Source organism: Falco punctatus (assembly GCF_963210335.1).
Source record: "Falco punctatus genome assembly, chromosome: 3".
Taxonomy (NCBI): domain Eukaryota; kingdom Metazoa; phylum Chordata; class Aves; order Falconiformes; family Falconidae; genus Falco; species Falco punctatus.
In genome coordinates this window covers 71,644,497-71,660,861 of record NC_137582.1, presented here as the reverse complement: position 1 = coordinate 71,660,861, position 16,365 = coordinate 71,644,497, and the positions used below count along the sequence as shown (strand labels likewise).

The window sequence follows — 16,365 nt, the reverse complement described above, 5'->3', positions numbered from 1 at the left end:
TTAGGAAATATTTGAATCTAGCAAGATCAGGATTTAGGTGAGGTCTTTGAACAAACACTTACTAAGTAGAAGTATTTAAAAGACAGTCTCAAAATCATACACTTACTCTTTCTTCCCTTAGCTGTTAAAGAGGTAGAGGGGACTGCTCAAAGTTCCTCTGATGACCTCTTCACCTTCAGTATTTGCAGATCCTAGAGGCCTTATGTAAGTGAATAACTTGCATTTTCAGTCAAAAAAAGTACACGAAAGTTAGGTTGGTCCCAGAATTATTCTGTATCCATGGAACAGCTTTCTTTTCCAGATTGGTTTGTTACTGTGAGGTTAATAGAGCTTGACATGAGTTTCTGTAAGTGTTAAGACCAATCTCTGCAATCACATGTATTTCATCATGATGTAGCATTTATTGCCACCTTATGGGGAAGAGGATGACAAACACATTTTCTGGCATTCATCATACCTGCTTCCAGTCTGTCTCCCAGCACAAAAAAAATCTCTCACAAAAGCCACTGTATGTTCTAGCACAGGTTGGGACACACTTTTGTTCCCCTGGGTTGGGTGGGCTTTTTTTCTGGTTTTAAAATATTCTTGGTTAATCTTGGTTTGAAAATTCAAGTTTTAAAAGCCACATGAACAGAACAAAAAGACTGTAGCCCAGTGGCTATAAGGACACAGCTGTGGAACAGGCAGATCTGGATCTTGCAGTCATTCTGCTTTGCCATTTTCCTTGCATGTGAATGCACTGTTGGCTCTTCTTGAGAGTTCTTTTTCTCAGTTGTAGTAAAGCTGTTTTTCATGTTTCAGTAGGATGGGGCATACATGCCAGTCTCCCACAGTCTATTCTGTGCAGTTAATTTTCCTCTGTGTAATTGGCATCAATTCCACCAATGCGAGAGAAGCCATCTCTGAACAACCATTAAACTCTGGTATTTCTCTACAGTCTTGAGAGCAGGACTTGAAATCGTATTTTCTGTGTCCTGCATGAGGTCTATAACTTCCAATACTTTGCAATCTGTTGTTTTCTCTCATCTTTTTTTTTCCCCTTGTTTTTGTTTTCTCTCTTTCTTGAAACTTTTCTCCAAAACTTTGACTGAAGAACATGTTGGTTGAAACTAAAGCTTCTAAAGCTTCATATATACTAATAAAATATGATCAAAAGTTTGTGGTTACCTTTCGTGCAGGCTTTTTCTTAATCAGAAGTATCTTTGCCAGCATGCTTAGGAGGGAAAAAAACCCACCTGAGGACTTGTGGGATTTAAGGACCCTCCTTACATTAGAGTTGAAAAAGTATGTAAAGGTTTTGGGGGTTTTGTTTTGTTCTTTACTTCCAAACCTCAGCATTACTCTTGCACCAATACCAGATGTTTCATGTAGTGACCAGTAGCTATTTCCTGTAAAAAGGCAGGTGCAGATCAGCGAATCAGTCAAGGAAGATCTGAGAAAGTGATTGCTCCTAGCTCTCCAGGCTTCTTACCAGACTTGACCCAGAGTACAGATAATGTAGGCAAGATTTGCAATGCAATATACTGGAATTCTCCAGCAGAAGCCTCTGCAATGGCTGGTCGTTCCTTGACCAGAGATATAAAGAGCAAGGCCTAGCATTGTTCTGTTCTAAAGATCACCCAGATTATTTAATGTTCCTCTGTCTTTGGTGCTCCTCAAAAACAATTCAGACGTCATTAGAGTGAGACCGGTTTTGTTGTTGTTTCTCTCTGTCATAAGTGGCACCTTCTTTTCATTAGAGAAGGACGGATTTTAATTTTGTTAACATTGTGAAAAATCTAAAGCCACTCAAAATGTGTAGTATTAGCAAAAACTGTGTACTGGTGATTAAATGGAAACACACATTTCGAAGCCTAATAATTGTTCAAACACAAAAAATAATGGCTACGTTTGCAGATACCACTGGCATAATCCACCACCTGTTTCTTTTCTTTCAGACAATGACTATTGAGGCCCATCGGAGAGTAGTTGTGGAATACATCAGAGCAATCATGTTAAAACGTATATCTTTCAAGAATGCAGAAGAGAGAAAAGAGGGTGCAGAGAGAATGATCAAAGAAGCAGAACAGTTCAGATTCCTGTTTAAGAAGCTTGCAGCTGTAAGTATTTGCTTTGGGTAATGCTGTTAATCTGGTAACTTAGAATAAACCGCAGGTGTTTGGGGAAGACAGAGTTAGATCTGTATGTCTCAAAAATGGTGGGTGACTTGTGAATATTGAGGATGCCATATCAAGGGCAACAGTCACGAGTTTCTGAACACACACAGGCCTGCTGCTAAAATTCCTGAGCACCATTTTCTACTGTTTTGTGTTTATACAACTCTCTGCAGCTGAATATATTAACGGCCTTACAGAGGTAGGTACCCTGAATTCATATGAAAGAAAAAAGCAGTTGTTTGTTTAAGAAAATAAAAATAGGACATTGCCTTTCCTGTCTGGAAGAAAGGGCAATACTGCATCAAACTGATGCAGTTACTTACTGCCAAAGTATCATGCAGTGTATTCCTTTAGAATCAACAGGATAAGTATGTTGATCCCATTTAGAGTGCAGTAGAAATATAAAAAACAGGCCAAAAAAGGTATTGGAGAAGCAATGGACAAGATAGGCCTAAAAGGAATACTAAATTATATTTTTTTTTTAACTGCATAAGGAGCAGGAATCTGCTGGAAAGTTCTTAGGGCCAACAGATGACAAAATGCAAAAAGAATGCGGAGAAAGATAAAGCCTGAAAAACTGGGCAGGGTGAGGAAGGGGCAGTGTTCATCTCTGCGCACTGTGGAAGATGCTGGGGCAACTCCTGCATCAGAGTCCTTTATTATGTGGGATTCTGTGTAAGATCTGTTTCAGATTAAAGCATTAGTTATGGAATAAATGAAATTAACACCAGATTAGCAGGACCAGATGACTTAGAACTAAGAGTGCTAAAATGGTCAAGAGATTAAATAGATATTATAGTTCAGTTGATCAGTTGTTGAAAGCTGCCTTCATGGCCCAGTGACTAAAAGGAAGTTAATGGAGGGCCAGTTTTCAGAAAAGATCTGGCTTTCACATTAGTTATTCCTAATGTTTATGCTGGTAAATTAGCAAAAGTTAAAGACTAGAATGCATCACCATGTGGATAAATAAAACATATTGTAAAACATGACTTTACTGATATCCTGAGGGTAGATCTCTGGACAAAGAAGAATGGGGAAAAGAGGGAAGAGGTTTATGGTGACAATTCATAAATATTTTGTTTTGTTAATGTCTGCAAATTCAGCTCTTTGTTTGGATGATTTTGGTTTTGTTCTTTTACTTTTCCTCTTGCAGGGCTCTGGAGAGGATACTGAAGGACTCTGTGACATCATTGAAGCCATTGCAGAGGTTATCAAGCTAACTGATCCTTCGCTGCTCTATCTGGAAGTTTCAACTTTAGTCAGTAAATACCCTGATATCAGGTAATTCTCTTTACTCTCAAAGTTAAAAGACAGATAAGATGACATCACAGTTTCTTTGTAGTCTTGGGCAAATTTTAAAACTATGTGTAAATGTGTTCATATCTTTCATATTTTAGAAAGTACCACTTATGAGAAATAATGGTAATATGAAAAAGTATTTGAGCTGGACTAGAAGGTACATGTAGTTAAGTACTCAGTGGTAGAGCAAAGAAATAATGAAAATACTTCCATTCAGTGTTCTGGGAGGATAAAATATGTTTTGGAGTCCTAAGAGCAGCCAGAATAGTGCTTTATATTGAACTGGAAAAGTGGCTTGTGAGTCACTAGAGATCTGATTAAGAATAAAATTACACATTGAAACTTAGCGCAAGGATTGTACTTCTGACGAAATCTTACTTGTGCAGTTTCCCACTAACGCGAGTTTTACCATTTTTCTTTGGCAGGGATGACCATATTGCAGCTTTGCTGACAGTAAGAGGCGATGCCAGCAGAGATATGAAGCAAACTATCATTGAGACTTTGGATCAAGGTCCAAGCCAACCGAATCCAAACTATGTTCCAATTTTTAAAGAAATTTCAGTTCCTACGCTAACTGTGCCAAAACTTCTTAAGTAACCAACAACTCCATGTTTGTGTGTCATTACTGGTCTGGGATCAACAGGTTTGAAATATTTGAGGGCAAATTTGGCAATGCTATTTTGAGTAAAGTTCAGTGTACACTGATACTTGCTAGGCATGTTTCTTTCCAAAGACTTGGATGTGGGGAAGGTTTCTGAAAGAAGATGGATGTAAAGGTCACGTTTGAATAACGAAGCTTCTAGCGGCCAGGGGGCTTTTTACTGACCCATTTGTTACAGCCATCTTTGCTGTTAGCAAGTACATTTTTTCTTGTGGAATATGTTTGCACGGTGCACTGCAATGCCATGTAAAGATACTTATACCAAACCCAACAGGGCTGTATTAGTGCTGGATATACTAACATACATCGCTTACAATACCTAAGCAGACTCCTTTAGAACTGTCTTTATATGGCATTGCATTGAGCATATATTAACGTCCTCAATCCACTTTCGCGTTAATACTTTGTGTATGTACTTACTTTGGTGTAAAATAGTTTATTGCAGAAAACTTAATTATGAAATCAGTTTCCCGACTTCGGGACTGAACGAAATTGCTACTGTGCAATTTGATTGTAGGGTGCATAAAGAAAGACACGAGGTACAATTTTTTTTTCATTGATTCACTAAAAACAGCACATAAAGCACCACCAGTTCAATAAAATGTTAAACCATTGCTACCTTCAACTATGTATGCTTTGCATCCTTATAGATTCACAGTGCACTTAAACCTGTTTTGTTTTGTTTTGAGTGTGAATAAACTTTGGATTTAATAGTTTTCTGAAAAGGCAATATACTGGATTTTATTTCCACAGTGTTTTCAGATCAATGCTTAAAGCTAATTTTCAGTATTGCCTGTTATAAGTATAAAATATTACTAGAAAATTGTGGATTTAAAATGACTTGATGAAGGACACAACGAAGGCATTATCTGTTAAAACACGAGCTCACACTGTTCTCATTAACATTCTGGAGTTTGTATATGGAACTTGTTTGGCCTGTGACTGGCCCAACCTGGTGCCATTCCGGCCTCTCACTGCCTCCCCTGTACCCAGAGGCGGTGCGTGCCGGGTCAGCAGTTTGGACAAAGAAAGATTGTGGCTTTTTTCATAGGCAGGAGGAACGTGTCCCAGAGGATGAGGATGGTTCAGTACACCATCAAGTCAACAGCTTTACACTGCAGGAGGTTTAGCAAGGTCTGCCGGGACTCCAGGTCCCACGGGACCTTATGAGGTCCCTAGAAAGGGAATGTTAGGGGGAGGGGAATTAGGCGGATTTTTGGAAGGTTGTGTGCCCTCGGCTAAGAATTTAGATAAGAATTATTGTGGTGATACTAATTTGGCTGGTACTACAGCTTCAGTCCTGTGCCTGGAACTCTTGTCCCTTGTGCTTTTGGTCTTCGGTGTCTCTTAAGGGACCGGTTCGCGGGGTGTAGTTTTTCTCCGCAGCAGGAACCCTGCGCCTCCTGGCCGTTAGGCTCAGGCCACTTCCCCTCCGTGACAAACGCGGGGCGCGCCCCGGGCTCCCCCGCCTGCCCGGGGTCGGTCACAGGGACGGCTCCTGCCCTTGTTCGACCCCCTCACGGTGGGCCCAGCGCCCGCCTCTGCCTGCTCCGCTGAAGCGCAGGCCGCAGCGCGGCCCGCGGAGGGCCCTTACCCGGGGCCGTCCCGGCAGCCGCTGCCCCGCTCTCCGCCGGGCGTCCCGGGGCCGCAGCCCGCAGAGCCCCCTACCCTCGGCGGCCGCCGCGGGCCCAGCTCCCGGGGAAGCCACGGGGGTGTCCGCCCCGCCCCGCCCTGCCCCGCCCGCAGCGGCCCCGCCCCGCAGCTGTCGCCGTGGCAACGGGCGGGCGGTGCAGCGGCTCCTGTCGGGATTCCCCGGGGCGGGGCCCAGTGGCGTCACCGCCGCGCTGCGTCAGGCGGCCCGTGCCGGAAGCGCGGGGAGGAGGCTCGAGCTGCCCGGCGGCTCCGCGGCGGGGCCATGGCGGCGGGGTATCAGTACAGGCCCAACGGCGGCGGCGGCGCCGCGCTGCCCGACCCCGCCTTTCTGTGGAACGTCTTCCAGAGGTGAGGTCGCCGCGCTCCCCCCTGCCCCGGGGGGTCCCGGCGGGGGCGATCCGTGCCGCGTGCCGCCCTAACGGCCGCGGGGAGGGCGCTGAGGGTCCCGCCCCCGCCGGGCGCTGCTGGGCCCAGGCTCCCCCTGCCCGCGGCACCGAGCCCGGCCCGCCGCGCTGAGGCGGCCGCCGCGATCCTCGTCGTCCCCGGGCCGCGCCGCTGAGTCCGGCTGGGCGGGAGGCTGCGCCCTCCCGGGGCTGCCGCTGCCGGAGGTGGGAGCGGGCGGGAGCGAGCGCGGGGAGGTGCCCGCCCGCCACCGGCCCTGGGCACCCTGCGCCGGGTTCGGCAGCCGCGGGGTCTTGCGGGGCTGGTGAACTCACGGCTGCGTCCCTGCAGGGCAAACCCGAGGAGAAGCCTCAAGAAAGGGCTGAGGAGGCGTAAGTACGGGTGTATCTTGGAGCGAGGGAAGAGGGCGATTGATGGAAGCGAGAAGGTAACCTTGAAAACGCTGAAGCCATTTTTTACTGGAGAATCCAGAAAGGATTGTAAAGCCTTGGAGGATTAAGGTAGCAGTACAGGAAGGCTTGTGAAACGGAATCTTATAAATGCTTAGTGGAAAACTTAAACGCTACCAACAAATATTCTCTTGAATACATCCGGAGCAGGAACCTGCAAGGAGATTAGCAGGCCCGTGTTACAAAACGTGCTGTCAAGACCGTAGTAGTAAAGAAGCTAAAGGAGTTTTTCCCCGTTGCGTCATGTCGAGGAAACTGGGGAGGTTCCTATGTTGGATCCATTTTTATAGGAGATGTGTCAGAGGACCTAACTTGAGTCAAGTGACAGCAAGAAGAGGTTAAGTAGGCAAACAGTAATGATTTGCTAAAATTGGCTAGTATTTACTTAGTAACTCAGGAGTGACTCAGGAATGTGGCAGCTTACCTACCCACCCTTCTGTAAAACCGCTCCATCTGAGAACTTGGAGGAGGCAGGCGTGATGCCATTTCCTTTTTAAAGGGTGCAGAAAGAAACGGATCAGCTATCTGACTTCTTCACCAGGCAAACCAGTGGAAACCATTTTAAATGATGTAGCTAGTCAGGAGAGTTGCATGGCTTTTGTTGGAAGTACTTCTTTCTGGCAGACTACTGTGTAAATCCTGAAATGTGTTTGATAAGGATTGGGTATGGATATGACGGCTAGAACTGGTGCAATGAATATAATCTGTATAGTTTCCAAGGAGACTCTAAATATACAAAAGTATCAAAGGTCTTTAAAGGAATCCACTATATGTAGAATGAAAGGAAGGGTCCTTTGGTGGATAAAGAACTGACTCGAGTGCAGGGCCATCTGCCATACTGACAGATGGAGCTGTTCTGGGATCTTTATTCAGTAACGTTCAGGAGCAACTGGGGGAGAAGAGGGTAGATGGTCAGATGAAGTTTGCTGGTTACGCTAACTGATTCGTGCAGTAAGTGAGGCCTATGAGGACTTGCAGGAGCACCTTACAGTCCAGAGTGACCGGGTCATATCACGCTGTCATGGCCAGATCATGATCGCTGTGTGATGGTCAGATGAAATTTAGAGCAAATACCTGATGTTTGCAAGGAAGACCCACTTTAACTTCGCATCATTTTGTGTATAAAATGAATGTTCTCTAAGCTGACTGATAATGCTCAGGAGAAAGATAACTAGGTCATAACATTTTAATGGAAATATCAATGTAGCACTTAGCAGCAGCTCATAAGAGGTAAAAAAAATATGTTTGGAATACCTAGAAAAGAAGTAGAGAATAGAAAAGGGGAATATCTTTTTGTTATTATAATCTATGCAGCTTATGCTTGCAATTTGAATGTATGTGGTTAATGTAACTTTTGAGATGGGGAAGGAATCCTCTAGAATGAACTGAAAAGGTTTAGAAAAAGACCAGAAGGGCTAAGGGGAAAAAAACAGCTTCTGCAGAGGGATCAGCTGAGCAGGACTGTGCTTTGAATGGTAGTAACTGAGGGGAAATAAAAACTGCCAGTGTCAAGGGGAAGGTCATTGCATAAAACGAAGTCCCCACCACTTTCGGGTGTCCTTCTAAAGAAGGCATGATCCTGCTTTATTTGGGCAGAAATTACATAGGTTATTGAATTTGGGATAGAACTCCATTCACTAAGACAGTGGACTGTGAAGGCTCCATGGAAGCTGACACCTGCCTGCGCTTTTTCCCTTTTTGAACCCCTTTGAAGTGGGTCAAGGCCCTGCAGTCCATTCTTTCAGTACATTGCACTGGTTACATCAGTGGCTTTCTCTCCTTTGCTAACACCTTACTGAGAGAAATTGGGTATGGTACTTGGGGCTCCAGTTTGGGAGCCAAAACTATTGTGACATTAGGCATTTCATGGATTTAACTGCCATAGTGTGCTCTGCAGTTCTTTTAAAAACAAATAAATACTTTCTTGTGTGGAGTATGCCCAAACTGTTTTATCATCGGTGTGTATCTCTTCGCTCATAAGTCAGTCTTGTAGTTTTCTTTGTAGCTTTTACCATTTTTCAGAATGTTTCATCAGTTTGAATGAAGCATTTAATTAAATTAATTAATTAATGAAGCAGTAACCGTGAATGATTTACCAAGTAAAATGCAATTAATGACTTTCAGGAAAAGATTAATCTTACCTGGTGAGTAAGAACCAGAATGTTGAAGTCTTCTGTAAGTGGAACTGGTTAATTTCAGCCATTTAAACCTTGCTGCCTTTTTTCCCCCCACACAGGGTTGATAAAGATCGGAGTGGAATAATATCTGATAATGAACTTCAGCAGGCATTATCAAATGGTAAGTCTGTAAATGAGCAGTGAGGTAGTTCAGTGTAAACGTAATGTTAAATTTCATGTGAGACTGTCCAATTGATGCCATAACTCTTTGACTTGGGGGGGCAGGGGGGGAAGGTGGATGAATGTTCCTACTGCTGATTAATACTGTTTATTCTACAGCAAAAGGCTGAAGGGGAGGAAAAAAATGGACAATTCTCCTGAATTTATTTTATTGAGGGTTTTTTGTTCGTTTTATTTCAAGGGAAGTTTTCTGGGTTTGGTGTGTTTAGTAATAATGCATTATAAACTGAGTACCTATTGTAAACATTACTGGTATGTATTCTGGGGAATGAATGCATGCACATCCCTTTATTTTTTCCCAGCTCTGCTTCCTAGAAAACATAAATAGTGTTTTATATATTCCTCTCTCATCACTACTGAACCTTTGTTTTTTAACCAGGATGAGTGTATAACCTGGACAAAGATCAGCTGTTTACAACCAGCCTTATTACTGCACATAAGGTCTTTTCATACAGTATGGTGCAGGAATTGAAGATGGTAATTTTTACTTTTTTTTTTTTTTTTTCCTAAATGAGGCATGTTTGGGGTTTTTTCCTAACAAAGTAGAAAGGTGCACTCTAGATCTAGTATTGAAATTTTCTAGTAGTCTGTCATTCCCTGTCATAATTCTTAGAGTAACCAGGATATGGTCAAATAACTTACTGAAGCAAAATAAAAAATGAAAACTTTTTTCTGTAGCCTATTTTTACTTGCCTCTGATGACTTAGGGTGGGTAGGGTTGTACTTTGTGGGGTTTTTTTTTCCACTTAGAAATCTGGAGAAGTGCATGTTGAAGCTGTTTGTGTACCTTTGAGTCCACATTAAGTTCCCCTTCTCCCAAGGTTTCATTACTTCATCCTTCCTGTGTTTCGTGACTGAGAAGGGCTTAAACTGGTGGTGTGAGCTACAGTGCACACAGACTAAAAGGCTCCTTTTTGTCACCAATTACCTGACTTGAAATAAATTTGGATGATTCTATTTAGTAAAATTGTGGTCTTGTAACTAAACTGGATTTACTAGAGTATTTGTTTAATAACATATGTGATAAATTAAAAGCAATATATTGTAGCTGCTGGACCTGATCCGTAACTAAAATACTATTTTGAATAAAAACTTCAGCAAAAGCTAAGTTAAATTGATGAAGTCACTCGTTTCACTTAAGATTACGGTGCTGTTTATAACTGTGGGAACCTGGCTTTACCTGCCATTTTAAATTTCATAGATTTTTAAATATCTTGTCATCTGATTGAATAAGCAGTGATGGCTATCTGAACTCTTCCCTTTCCTTATTTACAGTGTACATTAGCATTTTCAGTGCTTTGCAATTATGAAGGATCCCCACCAAGTGAATTGCCTATTAGACAAAATATTTACAGAACTGTAAGCTTCCTTCATTCCAAGAGATTCTAGATCTTGTACACCAAAGTCGCTAACAATTCACTATGTTCTTTTCAAAATACATCCTCTAGGGGATGGTTGTGTGTAGCTTTCCTGCAATCTAACATAGCCTAAAGGAATGTTACGTGTTTATTTCTAAAACATTTTAAAAAGTCTGCGTAGTACTCATTAAAATTTGAAGTTTAATGTGGTTTTGACATTCAGCTTTTCAACATGTCAAGTTTATGCAAATAACAGTATACTTACCTGAGAGAGACTGATCATCACTTCGTATGGCAGTTTGCACAATAAAATCCTACGCTTCCTTCTTGCTTTTTGTCTGTGCTGCCATGTAAAGTTAATAACTGAGTCAGGGGAGGAGGAGGAAACAGTCTTTCACTGTTTATTGGAACAGGCTGAAATCAGTACGGTTCTTCAGCACTGGAGTTGCTTTGATTTCACTCTGTGATGTCTGTATGAGTCTCTTGAAAATTTCAACGCGAAATAAGTTAACTTTCAAACTGTTGTTTTCACTTTTTCCTCTATTCTGTTCAGAGTTAAATAAATGCTGGCACCCTATCAATGATTCCATTGGTTTTTATTTTTGTAGGGATACTTACAACTCTACACTACTGGTATCCTGCCTAAAATACTGCTTAAGCATTTTCAAAGCCATTTTTACTCTTAAGTTTCTGTTTATGTTTTCTTTATGTGCAAATAGTCATATGGCCTGACTACAATACAGGGTTTCTCCCCATTGCTCCATCTGTAGATGTAATACTGATAGAGTTTCCCTCCTGTGGGAGAAACTGAGTGCTGGTATAAGCACTACTTAGACCGCTGCAGCTCGATGCAGCAGAGCAGCCATGCCTTCACAAAGCCTGCTCAATACCAGCGCAGCCTTGCTATTTGGTGTTTGTGGTCAGGTAACTGCATCATTGCAAATGCCCCTGCAGTACCCCTGGTCTTACTGGTTCCTTTGTGGTCCCTGCACTCAAGCACAGCTAATTAAATACATGCTTCTTGGTCCTCCTGGTTCCTTCACAGGCTCTAGAGAATTGATGGTGAAACCCTAGATGAGGCTCAGTATTTGTCTTAATTTAAAGCTTAGTGCTTTCTAGCACGGGAATGCTCCCAAGCTAGTGAAAACTCTTCCGAAGTGACTAGCCTCTAAATATCCAGAGAAGTACAAAGCTCCTCTTCAGATGATTGCTGCTCAGGCCCTTTAAGCAGTAACAGTTCTTGGTCTGAAAATATTAACCTAACACTTCACTGATTTAGCAGTGGACGTGGGATTTATACTAAACAACCCTAAATTGTGCTGTGTGGTTATGCCACGATAGAACCTTTTCTTTTCACTTCTGTCAGAACCTAAATGCCCTGCAGTAATCCACCTGTAAAATAGGAAAGAAGTGGATGGATTTTGACTGAGGAATAGATAAGAGACCTTGTTTGAGTTATAACTTACAACTCTTCTGCTCCCATCAGTAGAAAAAAATGGGATTTCAGTTTTGATCTTGCCTTTTATCCAAAACCTCCTGACTACCTGGGATGAAAAAGTACTTCTTAGCTCTTCCAGGGTTTGGAGTTTGGGTGTTTTTTTCAGTGCAGCCTGAAAAATGTTGGTTTCTGTGTAGTAACTGTAAAACATTGGTCTGAAGAGATCTCTGAATGGTCAAGAACATGGCTACTTCAAAGCAGCATTATTTTATAATATGCTGGCTCCATGTCATCTACCTCTGTATTCTCTGTTTTAAGTTCTTAACTGAGTTTTTGGTTGATTTTTTGTTGGTTGCATTTTTTTTTAAATGTTTCTTAGTATTGAGAAACTAAGTAATTCTTTCTGTTTCAGGCACGTGGACTCCATTTAATCCAGCGACAGTCAGGTCGATTCTCGGTGAGTATAGTTTTGTGATGTGAAATAGTCAAGATGCTGTTTTGTGATGGGTTCAGGTGATTGAGGAGGCTATCAGTTGGTGCACTATGGATTTATTTTTTTTTTCTCTCCAGACAGCCCAGCAGTAGTAATTTTCGTATTTTCCCTTTTCAATAATACAGGAATGCCCTTTGCGTCCACACACATGCACTTGTCGAAGTAGCCTGAGAGAATGTTACTGTACAACTGAGTAGATAATAAATGTAATTTATGCATTTGGAAATTACCAGCTTAAATATTCTAAAAAGATTTTCTGTAGCTTGTCTTTGTAACTAGTTTGTCTTGCATTTTAATCATATGTTCTATCCAAAAAAACCAAACAGAAGTTTTACAATGGTTGAATTCTTTAATGTTCTAAAATAATTACCAGTAATGTGGCATTTATTTTATGTGTTATATATATATAATGTGGGGGATGATGGTGGTAGAACAGAAGGTTAAAAATTCCAAGCACAAAAATCTTTCCTATCACAGATTGTGAATCCAAGGACTAAATCTTTTGCTTTGTTTTTAATAAGTATTCAGCAGCAGTGTGAGTTCCATCGCTGTGTGAGATGCTTTTTGTATAAAGATGTATCAGTAAGTCAAACGCAGATGAATGTGCCAGTGCTTTTGCCAGTCAATAGACATAAGACACTTTCATGTGTCCTTAGAAAAGAACGACCCGTCCCCCCTATCCTTTTTGTCACCAGATGATCAATTGAGCCATAAATATTTTGAAACTGGAAATGAAAACCCAGGAAAAATAAACATTCTGTGATTCATTCTGGTCCTCTTTTTTTTCTTGCTTTATCTTTTCCTCGTTCGGTGGGTGACTACTCATTTGTTTTGGGGTTGTTTTTTTTTGTTTTGGCAAAACTTTCCAAAATACCACTTGTATTTTAGCAGTTTCTTTTGTGTCTTCAATACCTGCCACAGAGCACTCTTGCTGCCTTTTTAAAATACTAACAGATGTCACTGGGCAGTGGTTTTATATGTGTTTCTTATTTTTTATTTCAGGCATGTTTGACAGAGAAAACAAAGGTGGCGTGAACTTCAATGAATTCACAGGAGTCTGGAAGTACATCTCAGACTGGCAGAATGTCTTTCGAACGTATGACAGAGACAATTCTGGAATGATTGACAAAAATGAACTAAAGCAGGCACTAACAGGTTTTGGTAATTCATTTGTAATTGCAGTTCTTATGATTGTGTTGTCATCAAATGACCTTCTTACTGTTAGGGCTGTACTGCTCTGACAAATGTGACTAAAAATGAGACAGGTGAAATGTAATCATCCTTTTAGGTTATAAGCTACCTTTTATTTAAAGATGTCCGTGTCACAAGCACTCCTTTTTTTTAAGCTATTCCCTTTAATGAAAGAGAACATTCCACACGTGTACTGACACATCTAGTTTCAGGCTCCTCTGTTAGCTGCTCTGAGGGTGTTACCAATACTTCAGGTAAATGTCTGAATTTACAAGATCCTCGATACAGCTTGCCACTTTGGAAAATGATGCCAGCTGTCTATGCTACAGTAGCATTCTGATGGCAAAAGAACTCTCATTCACTTGACTTCACTTATAAAAACTTGAGCTGCAGCCCTAAACCATTCTCTCAGTAATTGGTGATTATGTTTACTGTGACTCTGTGTGTAATATTATTAAGTATGGGGGTTTTTGCATGCATTTCAATTTAACACACAGATATTTAGGAAAAAACCCACAAAACTTTCGTTATGCCTTACTGTTTTCTGGCTTTGTTATACATACCTGCTAAACAGTTTAATACTTCTATGGGACTGTGGTAATTGAAACCTTTTAAAGCATTTCTCTCTTTCCAAGGTTACCGACTGTCTGATCAATTCTACGATATCCTTATTCGGAAATTTGACAGACAAGGAAGAGGACAAGTTGCTTTTGATGACTTTATTCAGTGCTGTGTTGTTTTACAGGTAAGAAAGGAGATACGCTTTAATGTCAATTTTAAAAAAACAACTTAAGCTTTTATGGTTCTCATTTTAACTATAGTAGTGGGTCTAGAACTTGCTTTTATTTATGATAAACCATTAAATAAAGCATATGAGAGGCAGTAGAAACATCTTCATGTATTGGTCTTCACCAGTTACCTATTTGCATTGTAACAAAATCTGATGGGGGGGTGTGCAAAAAATATAAAATAGTGTTTTAAAAGGAAAACACAATGCTATTTCAATTAGTTAACACACACACTTCCTCTGGATCTTGAGTGTGTTAAAACTGGAGTGTATCATGTCTCATGTGCCTATAATTCTCATAATCTGAGTTGTGAGGTTTTTGTCTCTCTCTCCTTTTAGTCAGAGTCTTGAACAGAATTTGACCTAGCAGCTGAACTGTCCAGCCTTTCATCACTGCTCTTCTTGCAGGGCAATAGTAGTAAAAGACATTTCAAACAACAAAAACTTTCAGTAACAGAAACAAATGTGTGAATATATATATATATATATATATATATATAACTTAGGTTAGGTTTTAGGCCTTAGGTATTGTATCATGAGGTGGTTTTAAAATCACATCTGCTACACAGCTCAGGCATGAGATGTGGCAAAGAGCTACCTCTGTACGCGTGAGATTGTCACGTCTCTACAGAGATGAACAGAACGTGTCGAGAAGGCTGTAGAAGCCCAACTGGCAAGCAGAATACGTGGCAGTCTGAACTTTCCCCATGTACAAAAATGTGTGTGTTTTGTCCTCTTTTTTCAGAGACTGACTGATGTGTTCCGACGATACGATACTGATCAAGATGGCTGGATTCAGGTGTCCTATGAGCAATATCTTTCCATGGTCTTCAGCATCGTATGACACTGATAACTAGGAACTGCACACTGGCATTACACAGACTGGAGTTGCCAAATTATCCTCTCCTGAATAAGATTATTGATGTACTATAATGGATATAACGTCACATTCTTAAATTTTGTATGTTGGTCATCACCTTCAGCATCTGCACTTGAGTTGGGTTTTATTTTGTATTACTGTACCATATGACCATCTCTGCTTACTGTAGCACAGAAAGCACAGAATCTAGATTTAAGTGGTGCAATGTCAAATTAACCTCCTTCCACATATCCTGCATGGGGAAAAATGACTCTTTAGAATTGCCAAATTAAAATAATGCTTGTTAGTCTGTAAGAGAGTTGAAAGTCAGAAGTTGCACAACAAGTTTTGCATGTGCCTTACTTTTATAAGAGTTTAACGTATTAATTTTTAATACAGAATTGAAAATTAAGTAAAAATATTATATCAACTTTTATAGTCTACTTCAGTTTTGTACTTTTTTAAGGGGGAGGTATTTCTGTATTCTAGTTTTCTACAGATCAGGGGTCCCTCCCCCGGCCTTTTCTCCTTCCTTTATTTTTTTTTCTAGCTGCCTCCTCCTTTCAGGGTATCCTTGGGACATCTTCAAGCACAGCTTCTTCACATCTGTGTCCAATACTGCATCCTCCTCAATGAGTTACCTACAAAAAATAAACTACATCTAACTACTCTGGAACTACTCTAGTTTCCTCTGCTTAGCGGGCTCATTTAACACCAACAGTCTTCCGCTTTGTGCTGAAGCACTTACGTGAAGCGGCCTTGAATTGACAGTCACACATTCTGATAACCTTACCCTCCCTCTCACCGTTCACAGTGGGTGAAGGACACGGTGGAAAAACCGAAGCAAAAAAAGTTACAACTGATTCTTGTCACACACCATCTCCTGCAGTAACTCTGAGGAAGCAACGTGGAGGAAGCAAAGGGAAGTTAACAAGTTCTCTTTGGTTGCTCTAAGAAAATGTTACACCAGCCCTATCCAAAGCACTTGAAAACACTCAAGCAGCAATATTACTTACCTGTAACTGCTACTCTCCAAGATAGGTTTACAGGTGAGGGCTTCTAGCTTTTATCTGAAGACTTTTTCTTAAACTAGCAATTTATCCCTAAGTTCTCGCCCATCCTCAGCCCCCTGCATGCGGGCAGTGCACACATGCCCTTTTGCTTCAACTTTCCTAATTACGTACAGCCGCAGCCAGGTAAGCTGTCATTGGTGGGAGCACCTAGATGTAAACTGATGCCGTCAGTCATATCAAGCCGACATT

General features: G+C 41.3%; 2 protein-coding genes across 3 annotated transcripts in view; both read left to right on the top strand.

Moving 5' to 3' along the window:
• Positions 1–4,841, top strand: part of EXOC3 (exocyst complex component 3) — a 28,255-nt gene extending 23,414 nt beyond the window's left edge. Inside the window, exons 11-13 of the mRNA XM_080378594.1 lie at positions 1,938–2,099; positions 3,310–3,437; positions 3,881–4,841. Coding sequence (XP_080234720.1) covers positions 1,938–2,099; positions 3,310–3,437; positions 3,881–4,052 — 462 coding nt within the window. The 3' untranslated portion in view covers positions 4,053–4,841. The remainder of the gene's footprint in view (positions 1–1,937; positions 2,100–3,309; positions 3,438–3,880) is intronic.
• Positions 4,842–5,953: 1,112 nt separating this feature from the next.
• Positions 5,954–15,537, top strand: PDCD6 (programmed cell death 6). Of its 2 annotated transcripts, none has more exons than XM_080378638.1 (6): positions 5,954–6,117; positions 8,857–8,918; positions 12,186–12,230; positions 13,269–13,421; positions 14,093–14,202; positions 14,990–15,537. In XM_080378638.1, the coding sequence occupies exons 1-6, from the start codon at positions 6,032–6,034 to the stop codon at positions 15,086–15,088; spliced, it is 555 nt and encodes a 184-aa protein (XP_080234764.1). In that variant the 5' UTR covers positions 5,954–6,031; the 3' UTR covers positions 15,089–15,537. The 2 variants fall into 2 exon arrangements, with proteins under 2 accessions (XP_080234764.1, XP_080234765.1); XM_080378639.1 differs by having other exon boundaries at positions 5,957–6,117; positions 13,269–13,427.
• The last annotated feature ends 828 nt before the right edge of the window (positions 15,538–16,365 follow it).